This window comes from Amblyomma mixtum, chromosome 3 (genome assembly GCF_055824585.1).
Source record: "Amblyomma mixtum isolate Tamu chromosome 3, ASM5582458v1, whole genome shotgun sequence".
In the NCBI taxonomy this organism is placed as follows: domain Eukaryota; kingdom Metazoa; phylum Arthropoda; class Arachnida; order Ixodida; family Ixodidae; genus Amblyomma; species Amblyomma mixtum.
The window spans coordinates 116,251,214-116,276,426 of record NC_143014.1 but is presented as its reverse complement, the minus strand read 5'-3'; the positions used below and the strand labels follow the sequence as shown (position 1 = coordinate 116,276,426).

The 25,213-nt window shown below is 47.0% G+C and overlaps 1 protein-coding gene across 1 annotated transcript in view; it reads left to right on the top strand.

Moving 5' to 3' along the window:
* The window catches only part of LOC149351505 (diacylglycerol O-acyltransferase 1-like), a 68,363-nt gene that overhangs the window by 38,376 nt on the left and 4,774 nt on the right, over positions 1–25,213 (top strand). The window contains exons 2-12 of the mRNA XM_089580856.1: positions 4,406–4,446; positions 6,923–7,008; positions 8,316–8,368; positions 12,112–12,214; positions 12,868–13,008; positions 18,389–18,475; positions 19,567–19,670; positions 21,999–22,079; positions 22,713–22,757; positions 23,496–23,608; positions 24,640–24,793. Coding sequence (XP_089436982.1) covers positions 4,406–4,446; positions 6,923–7,008; positions 8,316–8,368; positions 12,112–12,214; positions 12,868–13,008; positions 18,389–18,475; positions 19,567–19,670; positions 21,999–22,079; positions 22,713–22,757; positions 23,496–23,608; positions 24,640–24,793 — 1,008 coding nt within the window. The remainder of the gene's footprint in view (positions 1–4,405; positions 4,447–6,922; positions 7,009–8,315; positions 8,369–12,111; positions 12,215–12,867; positions 13,009–18,388; positions 18,476–19,566; positions 19,671–21,998; positions 22,080–22,712; positions 22,758–23,495; positions 23,609–24,639; positions 24,794–25,213) is intronic.

Sequence of the window (25,213 nt, the reverse complement as noted above, 5' to 3'; positions counted from 1 at the left end):
GAAAAAAATTAATGATTTATCAGTCGCATTAAGTCTTAGTTATCTTAGGACACGTCCGCCATGTAATCAGATGATGATGGACTCAACAAAATATCTCTCTTGTCGGTAATTATACTGCTTTTTCGGCGCAATGCAAGCACAGTGCTTTAGCAGCGGGCATAATGGCTAATTGCATGAGATGCGAGTGCATCGCACTGCCGCCTGGTAGTTAAAGTAAGGGTGGCAGCCTGTTCAATCTTCCCAGCACTGCTGTGGTGCACTTCTAACGAGCTGTTACGTGGTCTATGGTGTTACAGTCGGATTCCTCGCGGGGTCCTCGATCATGTATCGCGAGCCGCATACATGAAAGACAGCCCTTCAGGGACAGTCTTAATGAATCCAAGGCTCTGGCGTTTCGTAAGGCCCACGTCTTAAGAGCAAACATATTGCCACGTATCATTGTAGTGTCCGTTCGTTCGCGCAAGGCCGCAGGAAAGTGGTGTTATCATTTTTGTTCTTGACGCGAGAAGCGACCGGTCTAATCTCGAATGTTCGCAGCCATGAACAGCTGCATCTACGTGTTTCCAGATTACTATAGATGATCTCGACCTGTTATCTCGAAGTTTCCTTGCCGACTTTAAATTGAACGATGCCGTGAGCAGCGGGCATTCGTAGATCGACGATTGACGAGCACGCTTGTTGCTTACGCCGCCACCGAGTGATTCAGTTCTTTTGCGGGCGCAAGTTAGCCCAAATAAAGAGCTTCGTTTGCAAGTATTTCTGGTGTCTTCCTGACCGCTGGACTGCCGTCACTACAACGTGACAATATTATGGGGAAAAAGTACAATTTTTCAAACATATATTGTCGCAACAAATGCATTCATATTCACAAAACAGTGCTTGTTTTTCAGTATAAAAACGCTGCTCGTAATCGCCCGTAGCTTAGCAGAACATGTTTCCAGGCTTGTTAGTTCATTAATCCATAAATGGGAGCTGCAGCGCAAGCCTCATACAAGACCGCAGGGAAGAAGAAAGTGTAGGCACCACCTTCAACAGCGCTTTATTCGACCCACACCAAATGCGCGTGCACCTGTGCTTATGCGCAATGAGAGAAACAGATTAGACAGGGTAGACTGCAGCACGTTGCCTGGCTAACGGAACAATTAAAAGAACCGCATTCCACTTTCACACTGAAGCGATGACATGCCGCTAACATGGTACTTGGACATGATAGTAGGTACTTCAAAAGGGTGGAAATTTGGGCTGGTTGGTGCATGATCTGAGGCTAAAAAACAGCGCAAACGGGGACGAAGCAGAGAGAGCGTCGTGTCCCTCTCTCTGCTTCGTCCCCGTTTGCGCTGTTTTTTAGCCTCAGATCATGGTAGTAGGGCTGACCATAAAAAAAGATTTAAAATATCCTGTTTTAGTTGACTCATGAATCGATTAATTCCCCAATCCGGTGAGCTGATGCGAAATAAGGCACGTGCCGAACGTTCTGCGCTCGGACTGTTCCCGACTCGCACGCTGAGAATCTGGTCTCACAGACAGCCATTTGAATCATGCGACGTCAAAGCTCCACATATTTATTTGAAGAGTTTTGTTTATTTTCGAATTGAGCTGAATCCTTAAACCGAAACTAAGCCAAATTATACTGCAACGGCATGAAAATCAATAGATATTTTCTTCGAAAAAACAAATATGACAGCGATAGGGGCCTCCTAAAGTCCAGAAAGTCTTCGCGACAATCCCTTTTCATATATAAATAATGACCCAAAACCACTCGCGAGAGCCTTCATTATCAGCTTGAACCTCATAGCTTGCACTGTTTCGAGCCTGGTTTCATTTATTCCTTCTCCAGCGCTACTTTACGATTGGCTGCGTAATCTGAAGAGATCGGCGGAAGATCTGCATCCAAAAGAGGACAATAACGAAGAGATGATTGGCCCCTTCGCCAAGTAAGCAAGCATGAGCCTCTGACACAATTAACTTTACTAAACTCACTACTAAAAATTCATTACTACTAGAGAAATGACAGACGCAGACAGGAGACGACAGGACTAGCGGTTGTCTTGTCGTTTTGCGTTCTGTCCATACCCCGGCAAAATCCCGAGTGCGCACTCAGGCTCACTCACAAAAGTTTGGTCAACCAACAGGCGCACTCAGACCTACACTTACAGAGGTCTGGGTTCATTCAAACTCATGAACTCAAACTCACTTAGGATTCCAACTCACTTGGGCTCACTCATCAGCTCACTCCCTAGTCATCAGGGGTCAACAACTCATAACGACTCACGACTCACTCAGACTCAGGACTCATCTGGGCTCACTCACTCATTTCAACTCACGACTCATTTGGTCTCACTCACTCATTGCGACTCACGGCTCATCTGGGCTCACTCATTTCGATTCACGACTCATCTGGGCTCATTTAAGCGCAATAAGTATCACGAGTGCAGACGAAACTCGACCGGACTGACCACGATTCATCATAATCTGAATGTGAGCCCCGAATCACCACGACCCAGATCATGATCTGAATGTGAGCCCGGACTCACCTGGACTCAGATCATGATCTGAATGTGATCCCGGACTCACCTCGACTCAGATCATGATCTCAATGTGAGCTCGGACTCACCTCGACTCGGATCATGATCTGAATGTGAGTCCGAAATCTAAACTCAGATCATGATCTGAGTGCGAGTCCAAACTCTAAACTCAGATCATGATCTGAGTGCGAGTCTGAACTCTAAACTCAGATCATGATCTGAACGTGAGTCCGGACCCACTCACGACTCAGATCATGATCTGAAATCAGCGTGAGTGAGCCCGGTTGAGTCCACTCATGAGTGAGTTCGCCGACCTATGGTTCTGTCTACGTCTACCATTTCACTACATATAATGAATTTAGGTTGTCTACAGTAAAACAGGCATTGCGAAACTGCTTTTGAAAAGTATTTAAAATATATTACTAATTGCTTCCCAAAAATCAAACACATGTAATTCCATTACAATACCAATTACTACTCAAGAATAGTAACGCCATTATATTACATTTACTCAAAAAGTAATGCAATTCTTTTAAATTACCAATTTTCACGCATACATAGAAATAGACCGCTCAGAGCTCTTGTAAACATTTTTGATGTCCTAATTTATTGCGCCGCAGGAGCAGCTGAACTTCAAAGCGGGCTTTGAAAATTTCGCCCCACTTTGAAGAAATGGTGTCCTTGGTCATGCTGAATAGCGGGTCTGCTGGGGCAGATGACGGAAACCCAGCGTGGAATGCTTTTTCAGCTTTGGGAACCACTAAAAAACTCGTAAAATCGCTGACCTCGCTCTTCATCCGGCAGTGAATTTAATCGTTCGATGTGTCACATAGTCACGCCCTGATGATTTTAAAGAATTCATTGTCTGCGTCACTTGTGGGTGCTGCAGTGATATTTGTTTTTGTTCACAGTGGCGTCTCTCGAGCAAATGTATTCCAGTGCTGAGGCCTAGTGCTGATTAGTAAGCAACAGCAAAATCCAAAAATTGTTGAACAATGAATTTCTCGCCATGCCGTTCATCTTATATACACAGCCTCGGTAACCCTATCCCAAAGAAATTAGAGTAAAACAAACACCAAATTCTTCCTCAAAACGCGACGCGTGCATTCTTCGTTCTTTCTGCCAAACTCCACCCCAGCAAACACCCCTCCTTTTTTTCACCATGGCTCGGGCCATTAGAAAGATAAGACAATGCGTACAAAAAAAAAACACGGCCAATCCCTGGTTACTTGCACTCTCTCAAGACAGAAACGAGGGCAAACCACGGATCTTGCTCCCCAGAACTGTCAGCGCTGTTTGAAGCCTTCGAAGCAGGTTATCTGCCGATGTGACAGTACTAGGAATCGACCTCAGCACCTTCCGTTGGGGACTGTTCGCGTCATGCGCGTTTCCACCTACCCCTCCATGCCTCGTAGCACCGAGTGCTCTTACAGTGTGTAAAGCATATCATATAACAACAGCTTGGAGATCACAGAAGTTTTTGCGTAATAACAAACTTTCGCGTTTGTTTCAGTTCCTGTTTAGGTGCATTTCGCTCATCTGGAAAAAATAACCACTTGTTTATTTGTCTAATTATTTGATAGGCACTGCGGTCCCATGACACCAAGCAAGGGCAAACACACGATGACAGCATTTGTGCATCAGCACTGTGAGGTGCATATATAGAAGTTGCGTTTGAGCAAGAAGTAAAACATAAACACGTTAGCGTTGCGAAGAGGGTGGATTATTGGGAGCATTGTAGGTTATAACACAACTGAACGCCGTGTCCGTGTCACAACTAGCTCAGGCTATGCGGCCTTGCTTGTTTCTTAGTGGTGGCCACCTCTGTTTCATCTCCTGTCGCATTCGCTCAAGCGCTCGTTTTTATTTTGTCGTTTCAGATACTTTTCAATTTAAGGTTGGCTGCTTACAACATATCCAGGTGAGTGACTGCGCAATCCCTCATTCTAAAGGGAATGACTACAAGTGCGGCATGAAACAAATAATCCGAGCCACCATCTCACCACAAATTTGATTTGTTGGACCAGCACATTTTCTGCATTTTGCATGCATTGCATTGTCGTACCTTTTCCGGCTTATACTGTTTTGCCTTACTTGAGCAACGACTTAACTCGCTTTCTGTCGCTTGCTGAAGCCACCCGTCTTTGAAGTAAAAAAATTAGTTGGTATGCGCCTATATAAGAAGTTTATTTTTGTCAGATTATAAACTGCGCAAATATTTTATTCACAGAAGGCCTTGATAACATTGTAATAGCGTTTGTTCAAGCGTAAGAATATTTTTTTATTAAATTACATCATGTGTCATGAATTGTGTAAACGCAAGCTGTCGACCAAGTACATTCAAGTTATCTCCGGCTGGGACCCTTGCTCCAGCTGTGAGCTTTCTATTTTGGTGCACTTTGTTTTAATTGGTGATGGTAAAGTATGTACAGATGCGACCAAAATACTACGAAGCACGCTTCGGCGCGTGAAATTTTCTCACGTGTTCGGAAAGAAGATATGATGGCTTCTCGAGTTCATGCGCAAGCGCACCAGCGACATGTACTAAAATATGTATAAAATGCTCCATAATAGTTCTTAGCTAAAGCGTGACAAAGTTTCATCGACGAAGCGTAACGCTATAGGGCCGGGACTATACTAGAAGTAATGTGCACAACATAAAATTGCCAGCTATTCCTACGCACACAGGCATCGAGATGGCACTTGTGAAGCATCAGTGGATGCACTTTGGCCTGCCACAACTGGGAATTTTCAAATACTGTTCATTTGTTGTCGGGAAACAAAAACTACCAATGCACGCTTTAACGCTAATACCTAATACGCTTTAACGCATATAACTCAATCTTCGGTCGTAGCATGTGAAAAAGGAAATGATACGCGTCGCTAGCATCTAGGTGTACACCAGGAGCATGCTCTGTGATCACTGAAACGGATAAATTTTTCAGGAGTACTCACTGGTGTTGTAAGAGAAAAACCAGGTGTTTCCAGAGTTCTAAATATATAATTTAATGCTGGCAGAAAAAAGCGGCAGATAAACCTTTAACGTGCGATACACTATGTCTTTTTCACAGCACAACGTGCACCGCCTTTAGCGACCTGTAACCGTATAAGAAAAGTAGAAGAAAAACAACCACATGCCACCCGTGGTGTCCGAACCCACGACCTCCTAATTTCGAAGTACGGTGTCCTACCAACTGAGCTACCACGGGGGTTGTCCAATCTTCTACTTTCAGGGGTATTTATGTTGCGTGTAACCTAACCTTGAGAGAGTCGCACAGCTGCCGCCCTCACATTTCGATCACTTTCCACGTGACACTTGCGGTAATACATGACGTACTACGTCCGCCGGCTGGGACCTTTTGGACGAGGGTGGCGCTGGTGAACACTCTCAAGGTTAAGTTACACTACACGTGAATACCCACGAAAGCAGAAGATTGGTCAGTCCCCACCTTAGCTCGGTTGGTAGAGCACCGTACGCGAATTCGTAGGTCGTCGATTCGGATACCACGGAAGGCATGTGGTTGTTTTTATTCTACTTTCGAATCAATTATCTTTCAGCCATAAAGTAATTACACTATTAATTTTAAATTGATTAAACCACAAGTTAAAAGAAGAAAAAATAGAAACATTCCCCATTGCTTTCCTATAGGTTCCGTTGAATGTTGGCTTCCTTAGCAATGACATTCGAGAATTAGCCTCAAAGTCAAAACGGTACCCCCGCATAACCAGCAACTGCGCATTCACGGCGTCCGCCAGGCCACGGAGCGGTTCGCAGTTGCTGTTTCTGGAGCGTTCCGCATTGTGGCAGCGCTAAGCAACGCTCACAAACGTTCTGTTACGTGAGCGCGCTTCGTGATTAGCCGCGACGTTTTTCGTTGCCTAGGTTGGCAAGGTTACCACGATCGAAACTACCACGATCACCTAGAGCGCTTTTGCGCAGCCGAATTGTCGTTTATACGGCCACTAGGACCTTGAACCTTCAGAGAAATGGTTCTTTATTCAAAATCCTATCATCATTCTCTCTTTCAGGCATTTATGACTTTCAGGTTGAATAGTTTCGTCTACTCGAAGGGTTCAAAATTATAAGTACATCTAAAATTACTGATAAACCATGTCGACAAATTCTACAGTTCAAAGAGGTAAAAACGCACTGCGCACGCGAGAGAGGTCCCATTCGTTTTTTTTCTCTAGGTATCATCCTCGTCGAGTGCACTGGCTTTTTGAAGCTCCACGTAACGTAAGTAAGGATCCTGCAATTACGTGCCTAAAGCAGAAGGCGTATCTGGCAAAGCATTTCTTGCACGCATTAAAAAAAAGCGGGTGGCCTTTTCATTGAAGATGTTCCTTGCGAGTTATTTGTATTTGCGATTGTTAAGTTCTGTCTCTCTTTCATGCAGGTCCTACAGGTGCCTTGAAATACTGAAGTGGCCGCTGTATGTCTTGGCTGACACTGCTAGCATCCCGCCTCTTTTGGGTGGAGTCTGTAAGTTGCATATGCCGCATCCATAAAAAGGGCTCTTAATTCTTTTAAATCTAGAATAAGGCGTCGTTTTTGGAAAGTCAGGACCGATATCTCTACATAAACGCGAGACATCGGCAAATCATTTATTTTCTGACTCCAACCACATGTATTAACTGAATACAACTATTCCGCACCGGTCTCTACAAGACTTCTCAGAAGAATTCAGGTTAATGAGCTTAGTAATATGGCTACTTCAAAGTAGTCAAAACTTTGAACACCCAGTGCAAAAAACCTGGGTCTTAAGGTGGTAGTTAAAAATAGTTTGTAGTGGCATTGTTCCAATACATTTTAAGTTTTAGTTGAACCACGCAGCATGATGGTAGATCGTGAGAGACAGGTTCCGGTGCTGTTCAGTTTCTACGAGGCAGTCGGTTAAAGGCACGCGATCCCGCATGACGTCCCAATCAACAAAGACCGGGCCTTAAAAATAAATCTGGTCATAAGGATGCAATAAATTATATTTAAGGAGTTCCTTAGCGAAACTAGCCGTAATCTTAGCTCTGACTTATCATCGTATTTGTGCTTACTCAACGCCTCTACTCCGGTACCAATACTTACAATCTGTACTTGCAGAGTTCGGAAATGTCATGAGAGTAAGCCTTTCGTGCATGGGCTTCGGATGGTTCAGCAGTTTAGGTTAATTTTTTTCTCACTCTCCTCGCATCAGAAAAAAATTCAAAGGAAACCGGAATAGATGGCTGACCAAGATTCTTCGATCACTAGGATGCGCGTACAAGTGAGATCCCACTAATGGCGGTGTCCCTCCAGCGCTAATGCTGAAGAATCTTCATTTTTGTGCATATTTTTCTCGCAGCGACAAAAATGCATGCGGAAAGGGCACTTTTCGGGTATTGCAACTGTGTTTTTGCTGTTTAACTGAAGTTTTAGCTGACAATTTTTACTCATGTCATACAACTGTCATAAAAGCACTTGCTGACTTGTTAAAACATCATTCAACGAGCTGAAATGTCGTTTGAAGCATGAGAGCGTCTCAGACAGGAAAATCGTAGCCATTCATTAGCACTTCGAAGTGGATGTTTTCTCCTGCTAAAAAACTGAACCTGAATTGAGTAAGAAACCTTATTTTTTTCGGAGCTACGAAACAAAAGCATTAATCAACGTGCACAGGGCGGTTTCACGGCTGCCAGGCTCAGCGGCGGGTAACGATCCTAAAGCACTCTTTTCCTTCTGCTTGAATGTGCCCGCGACGAGATTCCAGCGGCTGAAGCGTGTCAACGTGTCTTGTACCCTCTTGTCTGACCTCGCAGACCTCCTGGTCGCGGCGTGCGTCTCCCTCCAGGCGGAAAAGCTGTTGGCCGCGGTAAGCACGCGAGCGGCGCCGCCTCTTTCCCCCGCGCTTTCTCAGATCCTTGGCTCGTGCCAGGCCAAGGACGCCTCGCTCTCTCCTGTCCAGCGCCAGCGTTCGAGTGTGCCAGTGTCGAGCGATTATCGAACACGCTGTCCACACGCACGCATTGTACACAAGTGGAAAACTGCGCGCAGCAATCGACCCTTCGGGGTGCCGATGACTACGCGTTGCTTCAGCATGTTCGCAATGCACTCAGCGATCACGAGTTGAACTTGTCGCTGCGCTGGTTGGCACTTGCCTAGAATGATTCATATTTGAGTAGGTTTTAGGCGCAAAAAACAGACGAGACACATAGGAAGGTAACAGGAGGAAGAACCATCCTGTTACCTTCCTATGTGTCTCGTCTGTTTTTTGCGCCTAAAACCTACTCAAATATGAACCAAAACCAACTAGCCCAGCAGCAAGTGCTCTTTGCCTAGAATGAGAATGCAGGTACAAAGAGGAATGCGCACACAGTGTAACGTTGGTGCTCTTTTCTCTCTACCGAGCCCGTGTTCCTCTTTGCGCCCGAATATGTCGACCTCACGCGCCTGTGGGTCTCGGATGCAGACTCGTTTTTATGTCTGCGTTGAAAACGCCTGGCACGCGCATACGTGAGAGGCGCAAACGTGAAACTCGGCCGCGGCGGCCGCGTTTCGATGGAGGTGAAACGCAAAAGGTTCCGCCTCCTGTGCGATGTCAGTGCATGTTAAAGATCCCCAGGTGGTCTAAATTATTCTGGAGCCCTCCACTGCGGCACCTCTTTCTCTCTCGCTTCTTACACCCCATCCTTCCTCCCTTCCCTTCCCTCACGGCGCGGTTGAGGTGTCCACCGAAATATGTGAGACATACAAAGAGGGTTCAGCTTAAGTTAAGGACAACGCAGCGAGCTATGGAAAGAAAAATGATAGGTGTAACGTCAAGAGTTCGGAAGCGGGTGGAGTGGGTGAGAGAACAAACGCGCGTTAATGATATCCTAGTTGAAATCAAGAGGAAGAAGTGGGCTTGGGCAGGGCATGTACTGCGAAGGCAAGATAACCGCTGGTCCTTAAGGGTAACGGAGTGGATTCCAAAAGAAGGCAAACGTAGCAGGGGGCGGCAGAAAATTAGGTGGGCGGATGAGATTAAGAAATTTGCGGGAATATGGTGGCCGCAGCTCGCGAAGGACAGGGTTAATTGGAGAGACATGGGAGAGGCATTTGCCATGCAGTGGGCGTAGTCAGGCTGATGATGATGATAATGATGACTGCGCCATTTCCTTTCCTGAAAACCAAAATTCATTTTTTTTTTCAAACGTGAACGTCATTTCGATGGGAATTCAAAGAATATGGCAAAAAGTTGATTGAAGAAACAACGATATGGCAATTTATGGGACGTCAAGTTGATCCTGAATCTAGTCACTTCAGCTTGACTATACTGCACTGCCTTGAGCCTTATAAAAGAAGAACAGCGTTCGTTTTTTTTTAGAGTGTTACAGAAAACCTTGCTAGCGCGCGCTTAACTCGAGAAGCCATTGATAACGCATTCATATGGTCAAGTATAGACCTGGGCTGTACTAACAGCAATGGCATGCAATGACACTCTTCTTCAGGGTAAACATGTTGGTTGGTTTGGTTGGTTTATGGGGTTTAAGGTCCCAAAGCAACTAAGGCTATGAGAGACGCCGTAGTGGAGGGCTCCGGAAATTTCGACCACCTGGGGTTCTTTAACGTGCACTGACATCGCACAGTACACGGGCCTCTAGAATTTCTCCTCCAAAGAAATTCAACCGCCGCGGCCGGGATCGAACCCGCGTCTTTCGGGTCAGCAGCCGAGCACCATAACCGCTGAGCCACCGCGGCGGCTTAGGGTAAACATGTATCCACTGTGGCTCCTAAGCAACTTTTCACGTCTTACCTCCCTACTGGTTTAGGAAATTCGATGGATACGGGCTTAATGCGGAATGCGCACAAGGAAACACGGCAAGCGCTCGAAGGGTTCGAACTGCGAAAGGCCTCTCAGGCTAAGGATGCAGACAACACTGAACTCACTAACCGACGAAAATTATTGCGCAGTTGCGATGACATGCAGTCTTTGCCAGTGCAACAAAAAAAAGGCATAATAAATTGCTTTGTGCGTGAGCGCCCCTCGCTATTTCAATTTTACCTGTAGTAGTAGTAGTAGTAGAAGACGTTTATTCGGCCAAATTTACAGGCCGAGCATGTCGACCGCCTGGGCGACCAGAAGTCGCTGTTCTTCCTCCCCTTCAGCGCCAAGCCAGTGGAGCCAGGTGGTGATGGATAAAGAAGGTGGGGGGTAGGAACCCGACTGCTGAGCAGCCGGGCAATAGAAGAGGCAATGGGCAAGGTCCGCATAGATACAGGGGCAGTTGGGACAGGAAGGGTCAGATCGATAGCGATAGAGAAAGAGGCGAGACGGGGTGATGAGTGCATTCATTTGAACGTGCCGAAGAAGGCGAGCCTCCGGCACTGTGAGTGATGGATGAGGGGGAGGGTAAAGGCGTTTGTCGAGGCGGAGCTCGAGGTAGACCTCTTTTATGGTGCGGCGAAGGGTGAGTCTCCCACCGTCCTCCGAGGGCTTGGGCCAGGGGATCAACGGTGCCCGGAAAAGTGTGTCACGGGCGAGCTGATGAGCCAGCTCATTGCCGTCAATCCCTGAATGCCCAGGGACCCAGCGGAGGAAAACGATGGAAGGCTGCAATGCGGAGACCGCTCGTTCGACCTCCTGTTGAAGAGAAGGGGTTAGGGTGCGTTTCTGTATGTGGTGTATAGCGGCTTGTGAGTCTGAATAGACTGTGTACTCTTGAAGAGAGGGAAGGAGGGCAAATGACTGGAGGGCATGCGCAATGGCGAGGACCTCGAGGGACAATGCATCCGGAGGGCGTAGAAACGGCCCGCTGGTGTTTCAGGAGCGGGGAGGTGGGGGTGGTACAGGGCGTAGCCGCAGGAACCTCGAGGAGCCACGAAGGAGGCATCCGTGTAAGCTACACCCTGGGCATCAAAGAGAGGGGAATGGTGCTGTGCGGCCGCATGACGACGGCCGGCGTGCAGAACGGGGGACATGTTGGACGGAAGGGGGAGGATCCGAAGATTGGGAGCCGGGGTGGGAATAGGAGAGGTAAACGGGGCGCAGGGAATGGGCGAGATACCCGCTTGAGTCAGTAACCACTGACCCTGACGGGTAAGGGAAAGCCGGGCAATCTGCGAGTCATGATGGAGAGAGAGCAGAGAACGGAGAGGATGAAAGAGGCCTGTTGCAAAGATCTTTGCAGTAGAGGTAGTGATAGGGAGGTTGAGAGCTGCCTTGTAGAGGCCCACAAGGGCAGTCTCAAGAGCGTTAAGTTGAGTCTGATTGAAGGAAACATAGGGTGCAAAGTACAAGACCTTGTTGAGGGCCAGCGCGTGGGCAACTCGGCACGCATGAGCCTCGTGGAGACCTGAGCGCCGAGTGACCACGCGCCGCAGGAGGTGAGTTACAGAGTGGCAGGTGGTGACAGCACGGTGGAGGGCTTGCACGTTCTTGGCTGCATGCAAAGGAAAGCCAAGAACTTTACCTGTATATTCAGTTCACTGCCCGCATGTCCATTGACAACCCACGCATGGCTAAAGTAATTGTGGCAGTGTCCCGTATTGCCGAGAACAGTATAGTTATGTCTCGTTTGCGTTTTTCTGCAAGCACGTTTACACACTCGGTTTCGTTTTTCCCCGATCGTTCAGAAAACAATTGGAGAAAGGACGTTTTTGGCCTTGGCGGCGGCGAACGTTGCCGTGCTCCTGGTGGTTCCTCCTGTGTGCCTGCTCCCGGTGCACACCAACCTACGTAAGTGCACCACAGTCGCCTCCCCTGCGGCCGTCGTGGCCATTGGCGAGAACGCTGCTTTGGTCGAGCAGAGGCGCGTTTCTTCGTCTGAAGTTTGGCCAATTGTGGAAGCCGTAGTGAGAAATGGGAAGGCATTTGCAGTGTGCGTATGAATGTGCGATCTGGTGTTGTCGATACAATAGACCCAGTCAAAGCGTTCCAGCGTTGAAAGAGCCCCAATATAATTTTGTACTCAACTCGATATAGAGCCTTGCATATATATATATATATATATATATATATATATATATATATATATATATATATATATATATATATTACCTCCAACGACACTACGTAGCCGTCATGCTTGCACAGCGAATGTACCTATAGCCATTCCTTATTTCTTCTCGTGCTCATTCTTTCGCTATTGAGTTTAGCAACATGAGTGCACTGCGCGCAACTCCGCCACTCTTCGTTACTTGCTCAAAGTTTACTCGATATGGTCACACTGAATGGTCTAAAACTACGTTGCCTACATAAAAAATAAAAAAACGACCTTCGCAAGCACAGCACGCGTAGCCGAAAAATGAATAGGTCGTTTAGTCGCAAAAAACGGAGAGCCCTATGGAATGTTCGTTGTACACGTTTTAATTCCTGCCTGCTTTTCGCAGCGGCGTCTCTTGCCTGCATATGGATGACCATAGTCGTGTGGCTGAAGCTGGTGTCTTACCACATGGTCAACGCCTGGTCTCGCAGAGACGGCCGCTCTGAGCAAAAAAGTGACAACGAAAAGGTCGCCGTGGAGAAACAACGTAAGCTGGTGGCACAGGCCCGGTTTTCTTTTTTTTTCATCTCAGCAGGCTGCTTGCAAGTCTGCAAGCAGCTTTTTCATAAAACCCTCCAGAAAGTAAAGAAACTGCTCTACATAACAAATGTTCGTCCGGTACATCGTCAGGTACGGCTGGGCGGATACTGTTGGGGGCACCGCGCGGGAGGGGGTCGTAACAGCGCCTGTAGTCCCAGGGCAAAATCAGCAAAATCACGAAGCCGATAACGGCATTTTAGAGGCGCTCAGGAAAGAGAACGCAGAAATACGAAAAGAGAACGCGGTAATGCGCGAACTAGTGCAAAAGCTCGTGCTGGAGATGCAAGAACTCAGACGCGAGCACGCCGTGGTGGAAAAAAACAAACAAATCGCACAACAGCAGGTGCCAACGAGCGTTCCGGACGCGAACGCGCCCGCCCCGAAGAAACGCGCGCTACAACAACAGCTCGAGAGTGGTTTCGAGACCCAGGTTCCAGCCTAAATTACAGACATCAAGACAATGCTGTGCACCATGCAAAGTACCATTGAGACTCTTCACGCAACAGTCCTCGGGCTAGCAAACAGGACCACTAACCTCGAAGGAAACATGCAGATAATAATGAATCACTCCGTATTCACGCAACACGGACACGTTCCGGCTAGCTGTGATGCGGGACCGAGCCACCATCAAGGACAGGCGGAGAACTCGCTTCAGCATCAACATGGGCAATGATAATCAAGGGATAGTAATATTGCAGTGGAACTGCCGCGGCTTCGCGGGCAAAAAGGCGGTTCTACAACAACACATCCGACACGCAACACGTAAACCGGACGTAATATTACTCCAAGAAACACTCACCAATTCGGCTACTTTGACTGGCTACAAAACATATGACAGCAAAATCAAGGGGAGGGGTGTATGCACGCTCGTTAGGAAGCGTCTCACATTCGTTGAACACGAACTAAGTGGCGTCCAGATGGAACACGCTTTCATCGAACTGATACCCACCAAGCAGAGGAAACAAAGTATATTCATATTGAACGTTTACAGCAGCCCGTCAAAACACCGCCAACGCTTCCGTGCGCTGTTTCAGAATACGCTGAAGATTGCCGGGTCCCGGACGTTGATTGCAGGGGGCGATTTCAACGCGGCAGATACAGCATGGCGTTACGGATACAGCACGACCAAGGGAAGACAACTCGGACAAGATGCGCATGAACTCGACTTCATGTTACTTACGGACCCGGCGCACCCGACAAGAATCGGTAACTCCACTACCAGGGACACGACCCCGGACCTACGTTCGCCCGAAATACCGGGACAACGGCCACCACGTGGAAAAACACGTCGACCGACCTTGGGAGCGACCACATGATCGTCGAAATATACGTCCAGACGCCAGACAAGGCGCAGGGCAGTAAGCGAACATTCCAATGGACCGACTGGGAAGACTTCAGAAAGAAACGAGACCAAAAAGAATCCGCAGGAGATACAATCACGGACATCGAAGCCTGGACCCGCTCGCTGGTTGCAGACGCCAAAGCGTCAATCAAGACCGTCGAAACTGAGGTTGAAACTGACAAGATGTACAGCCGCCTGGCGCATCTCATCGAGGCGAAGAATTCGATCCTGGCCAGGTGGAAGGGCCAGAGACTCAATCGGAGACTCAGAAAGAAAATAGCGGAGATCAACCGCAACATCGAGGAGCACTGCCGAACGCTCAACCGCCAGCAATGGGACGAGTTATGCAATGCAGTCGATGGACAACTGCACAACGGGAAATCGTAGAACCTGCTCAGGTATCTGTCGGACGAAACGAAGACCAAGTCCCACCAGAGTGACTGCCTCGCACGTCTATTACACAGGGAGCTCGAGAAGTACGGTGAAGATGCAGTGACCGTCCAGTTACGAGCCAAGTACTTGCCGCACACGTCGACTGCACAACACGGCCCCTATGATTGGGATCCGAATGTAGAATTGGATAAGGACTTTAGTGCAGAAGAGATCAGGACGGCGCTGCACAACCTACACAGCACATCGGCGCCAGGCCCTGACGGGGTGTCGAATCGCGCCCTGAAGAATCTTGACGACAAATCCGTGGAACAGTTAACGGCATTTATCAATGACTGCTGGCAGCGCGGCACCCTCCCGCAACAATGGAAAACTGCGAAAATGATACTAATCCCGAAACCCGGAAAAGCACCGAGCCTCGAAAACCTTCGCCCCATATCGCTGACGTCCTGCGTCGGCAAGACCATGGAGCACGCACTGCTTAACCGCTGGCAAGCCCACTGAGAGCACAAAGGGGCATACCCACCATCCATAATAGGATTCCGCCCGCAATTGTCCACGCAGGACGCAATGATACAACTGAAGCACCACGTTCTTGATGGCAAGACGAGAGGCACCAAAGCAATTCTCGGCCTCAACCTTGAAAGCGCGTTCGATAGAATCGCGCACTCGGTGATCTTAAACCAGATATCGCGGCATAACCTAGGTGTACGCACGTACAACTACGTTAAAGATTTCTTGACAGACAGGCGAGCTGTTTTAGTGGCAGGGGACCTCCAGCTAGAAGAGCAAACGCTGGGGAGCACCGGCACCCCGCAGGGCTCCGTCATCTCGCCCACGCTCTTCAACCTGGTCATGATCGGCCTAGCAGAAAAGCTACAAGAACTGAATGACGTCCGGCACACGATATACGCCGACGATATAACCCTTTGGGTGCACAAAGGCAGCGACGGTCACATCGAAACGGCACTGCAACTAGCAATCGAGACAATAGAGGAATACCTAGAGGGTACGGGTTTACGATGTTCGCCGAAAAAGTCGGAACTCCTACTCTACCGCCCCACGCAGAGGGGCAGACCACCCGGGAGTGGTCGGAATGCGGCAACGACAAAGCGCGAGTACGAAGAGATCAGACTACGTACGAGAAACGGAGCAACCATCCCGATAGTACACACAATTAGGGTCCTCGGCATGATAATCGAGGCCAACGGCGTCAACGGCGCAACGATCACTAAATTAAAGCACAAAACAGCTAACGCCATGCGAATCCTCAAGAGGGTCACTAGCAGAAGAAACAGAATGAGGGAGGAGAGTCTCACACGACTCATACACTCTTTCGTCATTAGCCATATTGCGTACGTTGCGGCATTCCACAGCTGGTACAAGGGAGAAGAAGCCAAGATCAATGTGCTCATTCGCAGGGTGTACAAGATAGCACTGGGTCTACCCGAGTCCACCAGCACGCATCGCTTGCTCCAGCTCGGACTTCACAACACGCTTAGCGAAATCGCCGAGGCGCAGCGCACTTCACAACTGGAAAGATTAACGGGAACGACAGCAGGCCGCCAGATAATGGAAAGTCTCGGCATCCGTTACCACGCACAACAAGGCCAGAAAGTCGCCATTCCGAACGCGATCAGACAAACGGTAAGAGTCGACCCGATTCCACGAAACGTCCACCCGGAACACAACCGGGGAAGAAGAGTGGCCAGGGCCAGAGCTCTCCTGCACAGCCACGGAGACGATACGGGGACGAGGTTCGTTGACGCCGCGGAATACGCAGAACGCTCGCGATTCGCGGTTGCGGTCGTCGATTCGTGTGGCAAAACGCGCATAACGTCAAGTCTAGCGTGCGAACGCGCAGAAGAGGCGGAGGAAGCGGCGGTGGCACCCGCCCTCACGGATCCGACGTGCACCGTGGTTCTCTGCGACTCGCGTCAGACGGTTAGAAACTTCGCCAAAGGATGGATCTCACAGAGAGCAGCCCGAGTCCTGAGGAACCGACAAGTCCAGCAGGAGGTAGAATTCCAAACCAGAATTCAATGGTTCCCGGCGCACATGGGAGAAGTATCGAGGACGTATCGCAACCGAAACGAGACGGCACACGCCAAGGCGCGCGAGCTCGCGAACCGCGCCGGCGACCGTCGTCCGTGGAATAGCACCAAAGACTGCTTGACCAGCTACAACGAAATTACCAAGGCCTATGCCTGGCCCTCCGAACCTTCCCTCCGCCCAGCGACAAGCTGGACAGGGCGCACGCGGTGGCCTTCAGACAACTGCAGACGCTCACGTACCCCAACCCGGAACTATACCACAGGCTCTACCCTGGTACATACCCGACAAATATATGCAAGGTCTGCCACGCCAATACAGCCACTTTAACTCACATGCTCTGGGACTGTAACAAAAACCTGCACGGTGCTAATTCCGGAACACTCCCGCCGCGGTTGGCCGCTGCCTTGCGCAGCCCCAGCCTCGGGGACCAACTCTGGGCCGTCCAGCAGGCCCGCGAGGCGACGGCGAGGCAACGCCTCGACGTCCCCACGTGGGAGACCTAAGGCCCCGTCGGCGAAAGCTCTGCAGGGCTATGAATAAAGTTGTTACCAACCAAGCTCCCGCTTGACCTGAGCAGCCTTCCAAGTTGGGCATTTCGTTAATGTTCGTAAACATTACTTTTCTGCTCTCCGAGGCCGCACAACTTCCAAGTTTCTCGTGCTTTATGCATGAGTTTATTTGGCATTTTGCCTAAAAAACGCATTCTATCGTGCATTTATTTAACTGAATATACATCATAAGATGTTGTCGCATGTTCCTTAAGGCACACAGACCCGTAGCAGAGAGCACGGAGAAAACTAATGGAGGAAAAACTGCGGAGTCGAGGCATGCATGGATTTAGGTGTTCAGAGAGCCCCAAAAAGCGCACCAAGGAACCACGGGGTTCCGCGGAACTTGTTTGATAACCCCTGATCTAAGGGATTATCCAGCAACAATAGTCATCCTAAGGAGGCGTGAGAGAATACCGATATGAGAATGTGCCAGGTAAGGGTATACAATCTATCCGCTGTTATTGACTGTATTCTTACAAGAGTTTACAAGAACTTAACAAAGCCTTATGACTTTATGGAACTGTTACAGTTCAAGCTTGTGCACCGCCGGTCACCTATTATTTCACTCTATACTTGTTCTACGACTACCGGGCTTCATTTCAATGGCAGAGCCGCTAGCAGGCAGGTGATGATGTCGTAATACAACCGGACGCATGGCGTGGCCTGGACCATGCACACTCTTGAATGAAGGCCAACAGCGCAACGACGCAGACAAAGTAGAAGAAAACACAGGACAAGCGCTGTCCTTAATGCACACGTCCACCCACACACCTGCTTGCATACGTCTACCGCGCACAGTCAAGAATTTAATACACGCTAGCGGGCGCACATACCATGCCCATCCTAGACGATGTCCGTGTCCTATTGCACACACACTTATGCGAATTTTCTTCTTTCGCATTCACGCTATTTTATTTCTCAATGGTGATAGCGGTAACGATTATGAGAGTAATAAAGAGGTTTTTTTTTTGTTTTGCCCTAACCAACAGGTGCTACATGCCAGTACACCAATGGCGCAACTCCCAACGGTGGCATCGCCAAACCTGTCGTCTATCCGAACAACTTGAATGCTGCGGGTGAGACGCGTAATTTGTTCCCTCTAAGGAGGCCACCTATGGGTTCAGGGATGGATGTTTATCGGTGCATTAACGCAGCGTTCATGCTGTGTGAAGGTTAACACCTGATGAGTAGTTCTCGGGTTGCTGAACTCTGCGGTCATGCAAATACACTCTGCCATATTTTTCTGCACGAAGTAGAAGTGGCGTGCCCTGAATGGACGAATATGTCGAAACTCTGCCACGTAATGCGAGCCAAGTGTTGAAAAACAGCATGTGCGAAACAGTTAGCTTTTGCGTGGAGTAAAAAAAATAAAAACATCGACGGGAGCTTTTTATGCACCGAAATCAAAAGATAATCTTAACCGCTTTATTAGCAGTTATAAAATAAATCTGCTGCGCGACTGCTGACGATGATGCTCGGGTTTCATCTTATGTGCCAGACTTTTTCGTTTAGCCACGGACATATGCTACTTCGGATAACCTGTACGTGAAGAATGCGTACGGTGTTCCACTCAAAGTGTACCCTGAAAAGTGTTAGTTAAAATCAAGAAGAAAGGCGGAAATGAGCAGAAACGCCTAAGTTTCATACTTTGGTTGTGAGAAGCAACAGATCATCATAATTTTCGCTGAAAGTGGTCGTCTTGCTGAGCATCCGACTAAAGCTCGGAGATCTTCATATATCTCTCAAGGCGCACAAAGGGTGCAACCAGGAACCTCATGGGTCTCGCACTGGCTTGTCTGCCGTAAACCTTCAATAGGTACTGCACCAAACTTTGAGTCCAAACTTTGAGGCGATGGCTGCCGCCATTGTACGTCGCGTCGCCAGAAACATCGCTTCATGTGGTTACTGCTTCATCTTGAAGTAGAAATGTTGTAGCGCAAACAAAGACATGGACAAGAGAGACGAAACACACACACAAGAGCTATTGCCAGTTAATAAATTTGCTTCAAATTTATTAACTGGCTTCATGCCAGTTAATAAATTTGAGTTTCCCAGCGTGTTACCGCTTCAAGTTACGGTCTGACATGCGAGCAACAAAACTGCCGCAGTCGACGATGTGCATCGGGAAGCACCCCAACATATGCACTCGTGTTTTCTTTTTCCTCAGACATTTGGTACTTCATGTTTGCTCCCACGCTGTGCTACGAGCTAAACTTCCCTCAGAGACCCAAGATAAGAAAAATTTTTCTGCTTCGAAGAACCGTAGAACTGGTAAGTCACAAGCGCCATGGTCACCCGTTTAGGGTACTTGTTTTTTTTTGTGTGTCAGTGTGTGTATTTAAATAGAGACCAGCCTGAAGTGCTCAGATGCGCCCGTCCCGCAGTCCGAAGGTTCAGGGCTCGACTCCCACCCAAATTAACACAATTTCCTTTTCAGCGCAATTACTTCCCTTTGGGTACAGGAATCTCCCTCCTCAGAAATTTGGCGCCAATCCGAACATTGTTTGACCTGTTCCTGACTTTAGGGATTCATTGCTTCCATCAGGATTTTTCGATGACGGCCAACGACGCTGATGACTACGATGCCGGCCTTTTTGCAACACGCGACCCTTAACGATATCGCGATAATATTTTTGCTGAAATTTCAAGAAAGAACAGAGCAACAAAGGTTTTGGTTGATGGTTAACAAAAACGTTTTAATTTTTTTTATATTCTGTCCAGGTGTTAAAAATTCTGTGAATATTCACACAAGCATCATGTGGCTCAATATTTCTGGCCTGTACAGGACGTCTAATGAGACCCTTTTGCAACGCTCTTCATACGTTGTAGCAGTAAAGAAACCTGCTTTCTGAAAAGTGTATGAAACGCCAGCATTTTATTTTTCAAAGGGGCAGATAACATTTAAACAACAAACAACATGTGTGAAACTCCCGTAACTATTGCAACAATTTAAAGCACCGCCCTGACATACAGCCGAGTCAACAGTGTGCGTTATAGATATGCTAGAATTTACATTTCTGCCGCTAGAAACGCTGGACAGTGAACGTTAAAGGACAAGCTAGAAGGTCCACCGCACCATGTGTGTACTGCATGCCCCACACCTTGTAGCGATGCTCGTGGTATCGGTCAAAATGCATGGCCACGCACTTATACGGGAAGCTCCCACTTCTCCTATAAGTGACAAAGCATCAAAGCCACGATAATCAACATGTTTTCATGCGTATGCATATTTATATATTGCAGAATACGTGGACAAAATATAAAACTACTTAAAACGCTTTTTTAATCGTCATCCAAAATATTTGTTATTGTGTGTTTTCTTGAAGTTTAAGCAATATCTTCTTATCCGCAGAAGATATATTCCTGAATTTTTACCATTTACTACAGCGCATAGAACGCTGTGGAAAATATAATTATGGTTACAGTTTATTTCTTCTTTATGATAAACACCTCCAAAGTTAGCAAAAAAACTTTGTGATCGATGTTCGTGAAACTTTATCAAGAAGAATAAAACTGAGAAATAAGAATATCTCGATGCTTTCTACGGTAATCAAAAATGTCCTCTAAAAATTTTCAAGAGCCTCTTTAAAAGGCTTAATCTGCTGTGACGTGCAAGCGTGTCATCAGTCAGCAGCCGGCAGCGTATCACCTCTGACATCAACCCGAGCGCTATAAAAACGGCGTGCATGAATGAATTTAACTCGGCTTTTTCGCTTGTGTTACCGAGACGTTCACTCGAAACAACAGTATTTACTACGCCAGCAGCATTATACAACATGTATGACTACTATATGTATTGAATTTTCATATAATAATGCATATAATACATGAATATTCATATAATCTACTATTTGGTAATAATTTTTTAAAAAATCAAGTGTTTTTTTTTATCTTTCTCCAATGTCCTCTTGGTTCGGTGCTTTTTGAAGTATGAACAATAACTTTTCCTTATCCGTAAAGAATATATTGTTGAATGTTTAAATTTTAGTAGACAAATTTATGTAGAATGCAGCGTTAAATATTTGTAGCTGCAACTTGTTTCTTCCTTTAGATAAAAACTTCGAAAATTAACAAAAATACTTTTTGTGCGCAAAGTTTGAGAAATTTCAGATAAACGAATAAATTATATAAATCGACAAAATAACTAGAGGAACTCTACGGCAGTAATATACTTTCTATAAAAATTTCGAGGCATTTCTTCATAATATATTTTAAGTTCCTCTCAAAACGGCAGGGTGTGCATAAGCGTTGAAGTCCATCTTTAAGTAGTCAAAAATTTTTTCTGAATAAAAATAATTGCAGATCCATTCTTTCCAGTCATCAGGTAATAACATATTAAAATATTATGTACATACAAGCTGTTGACAAGCAACCTATTGCATGATCTTACCAGAAATGACCGTGTACTGTAAGACTATAAGTTATGGCTCTTCTACATGACAAATAAGCCACGCTACTTAGTAAGTCCCGCGCTTAACTTATTTGCTTAAACTTCGTAAATACCTGGCTTATATAATAAAAAAAAAAACGGGACACTGAATAGTTTTAAAGTCTGTCCGGTAAGCGAATGACTTTGATGCTGGTTTCTTTCTACTGCAGATTATTTTGCCACTGCTGGTTGGAATAATGATAAACCAATGGGGAAGACCCATTATGGCCATGGTTGTGAAAGCTTACAAGGCAAGTTGGCATCGCTACAAACTGCAAGCGTGAAAGAAGTTCCGATGCACCACAAACATCTCAGCATTGCCGAAAGTAACCGACAGCCGTCCACAGTGTTCTTAAGGGGTGGATGTAAAGAAAAAAGCGTAAATACTTTTCTCAAAAAAAAAAACAGCGGTAGAGAGGATGCGTTTCGACATAGCATTGCGGGGGAGAACGAATATGCCCACTCATAGACTCCCGAAAAGGCTCATCTTCGTCAGAGTTATAAGATGACACTCTCACATGCACAATATACTGCTGTATTTCTAAGAAGCCCGCTTCTCGTTTTGATTATTGGAGTCGCATAACAGCATTTGTGTACAAGATCGTCTATTTTTCAGGACTGAAGTAGCACTGCAAAGCACGATAAAGCTACGGGAAGCAATATAAGTGGTGATACATCAAGTTTCGATACAGCATCGCGCCACACAGCTGCATTGTAGGATGGAAATATGACTTGAAGCGTGTCTTGCAGTCTTGACAAAAAAGCAAAAACTAAAGCATGTTGTGTTCACCATGCCATGCCCATCCTGAGTTTCTCTCTATGCCTTCAAAACAACGTGAGATTAATACCAATCCCTTTACACACCCTTTTTATCACTCCGACAGGAAATGGATATGTGGGAGCTGTGTAAGGCCTACATAGACATGATGGTAAGTGCCTATGAAATTTTACTGTTGCCGTTACGCCTAGCGCCTTGCCAGCAGTAGAAGTCGCCATAACTGCTGTGTGCTGAGAAATACCCGCCTCCAGAAGGGCTAGTTTTTAGGCGTTCGCATAATGAGGTATCATGTGACCATTAAAGCAAAGTGTAGAAAACCATGCTGTATACTTAATCGCAATGATGACAGTTTAGCTAATTTTGTTATAAAGCGGTCAGCGCAGGAAGCAGCTTTGTTCTGAATTATCGCAAGTATAATCTCAGGCCGCACACTGGACGTATCCAAGGACACTGAAAGACGCCTTCTAATGTTTATATGACTTTGTGAATGCTGGCGGTCACTGCGGTCCTCTCTGTGACACGAATTATGATCTGCTCGAGCATTCGGCGGGTCATGCGCAAATCGTACAAAAGCAGTGAACTTCATTCATCCCGCACTCTTGCAGTTTATGGGCACATGTAACTTCCGCCGTAAAACAGGAGTATGCCTTAGTTTACCTGCTCTTAACCAGGTGAACAAGGGGTAACTGTTTATTTGAACAGCAAACCTGCTTGATTTATGAAGTTTATGTTTCTTGCACCGAGCACGTCTAGGAGCTTGGCTCTCCTACCGACCTGTGCACCGTTACACCACTAAAGCTGCGCCGCGCTGCTTTTTTTTTTCATTTTGAATTTTGGACAATTTTTTTTAATGCGTGGCCAATTTCGTACGATTATTCATGCGCGCCAGGTTTGGAACACCGTCTGTTGGATTATCATGTCCTTCTGGCTCTTCCACACGTGCCTCAACTGGCTGGGCGAGCTACTGCGATTTGCCGACAGGGACTTTTACAGGGACTGGTGGTAAGTCGCCATGTTTATTGCTGAAAAAAACTTCCCCAACACATCTTAACAGGCGTATCTGAATACGGCGAAACAGAATTTTGTCATGAAACCGAGACAACAGAAAATACGTGAGTAAACATGCTGTTGCAGATCATCTTTCAAGTTTTTCGTTCGCGTCTCATGTTGATGTGCCTGCAAACGTGGCGCACGGCCTTATTGGGCTTTACGATCGACTCCATGCATCCATGGTTCGTCCCTCTTGAGTGGGAATGCGAGTGAGGGCGGAGAGCACACGCTGCAGCTTCTGCCCAAAAGATATTTAATTTCCTTTATTTGCAAAAATGCCGTATACATGTGAAAAGTAGAAAGAAAGTATTGCTGCAAGAGGTCCCGAAGTGCAACACTACAACAGAAGATTCTACTAATCAACGCAGGATACCATTCATGTCCGTGAAGCAGAAATTCTAGCACCCGAAAAGATTTAATGGCGGGAAAAGCATATTTTTGTCCTTTAGAAGCTGTGCAGTGCTACGCGGTTCGTTAACTGTATTCACTGTAATAACGAGGGATGTCTATAAGAGACCCTATAACTTACAGGATGCGCCATTAAATTCAAGCCAAAGCATTAGCAAAAATTGTTTCATTCTGCATAGACGAAATCAACAAGGTATTGTTCAGTCATTTGGTAGGAGTAAGGGTACTTTTTTATCCGACTTAGTTTCTTGGCGTTAGGAATCTATTACACAATTCATTTTTGGCGTACACATAAATGGAAAAGTTTCGATGGCATTTCCAGTGGTCCCAGTGATTTCCACAGTATCTTCGTCTAGTTTTAAATTTTTCTTAGTAGATGGCAAATGCACGAAGTCAAAATAACGCGTGACTGCCGGCTTGTGCTTCGCAAAGGCACAGCTATATCGAACGCGCTAGAATTAAGAAAACTCGACTCAAAGATACCTTCGGGCCTGTTTTTATAGCGACTGGCTGGGACGTATCAGTTCTCGCGCGCATCCTTTGACCCAACTGAGTAGTGCATGCGCTGCGTGCAGGAACGCCGATTCCGTGAAGTCATTCTGGAACAGATGGAATTTGCCGGTGCACAACTGGTGCTGGCGCCACATATACACGCCGCTCGTCGACGTTGGGTTCCCGAAGTTCTTGGCGCAACTCGCAGTATTCGCCGTGTCGGCCTTATTTCACGAGGTGAGACAACGTCCATATTCGAACCTGCGCGTTCCTTACAATCAAGAGAAATACGAGAGCTGTCCCCTTCGTAAGCCGTTCGAGCCATTTGCGCCTGTAGTTTCTAGTGCCCAACAGAACGAACGCCGTCTCCCCGCACTTGTGAAGAAAAAAGAGCCTGCTTTCTATCCCAGCTTCATTCGACATTACGGTGCCTCCCTATTGGACATCACCAACCAGCACCATCTGTCGGCCGCCTGTTGCGAATGGAAATATTTTTATCTGTAACTAAGAGAGCTGAGCCACGAGTAGCAAAATAAGAAGCTCTTATCCTGGACAAGCTCAGAGGGCAATTTCACTTCGAAAGCGCAAGGACTCTTATTCAGAAGTGTTAATCAACCTCGCTTGTATTTGGTCTCCAGGAGCTGTTATGTTGGTATT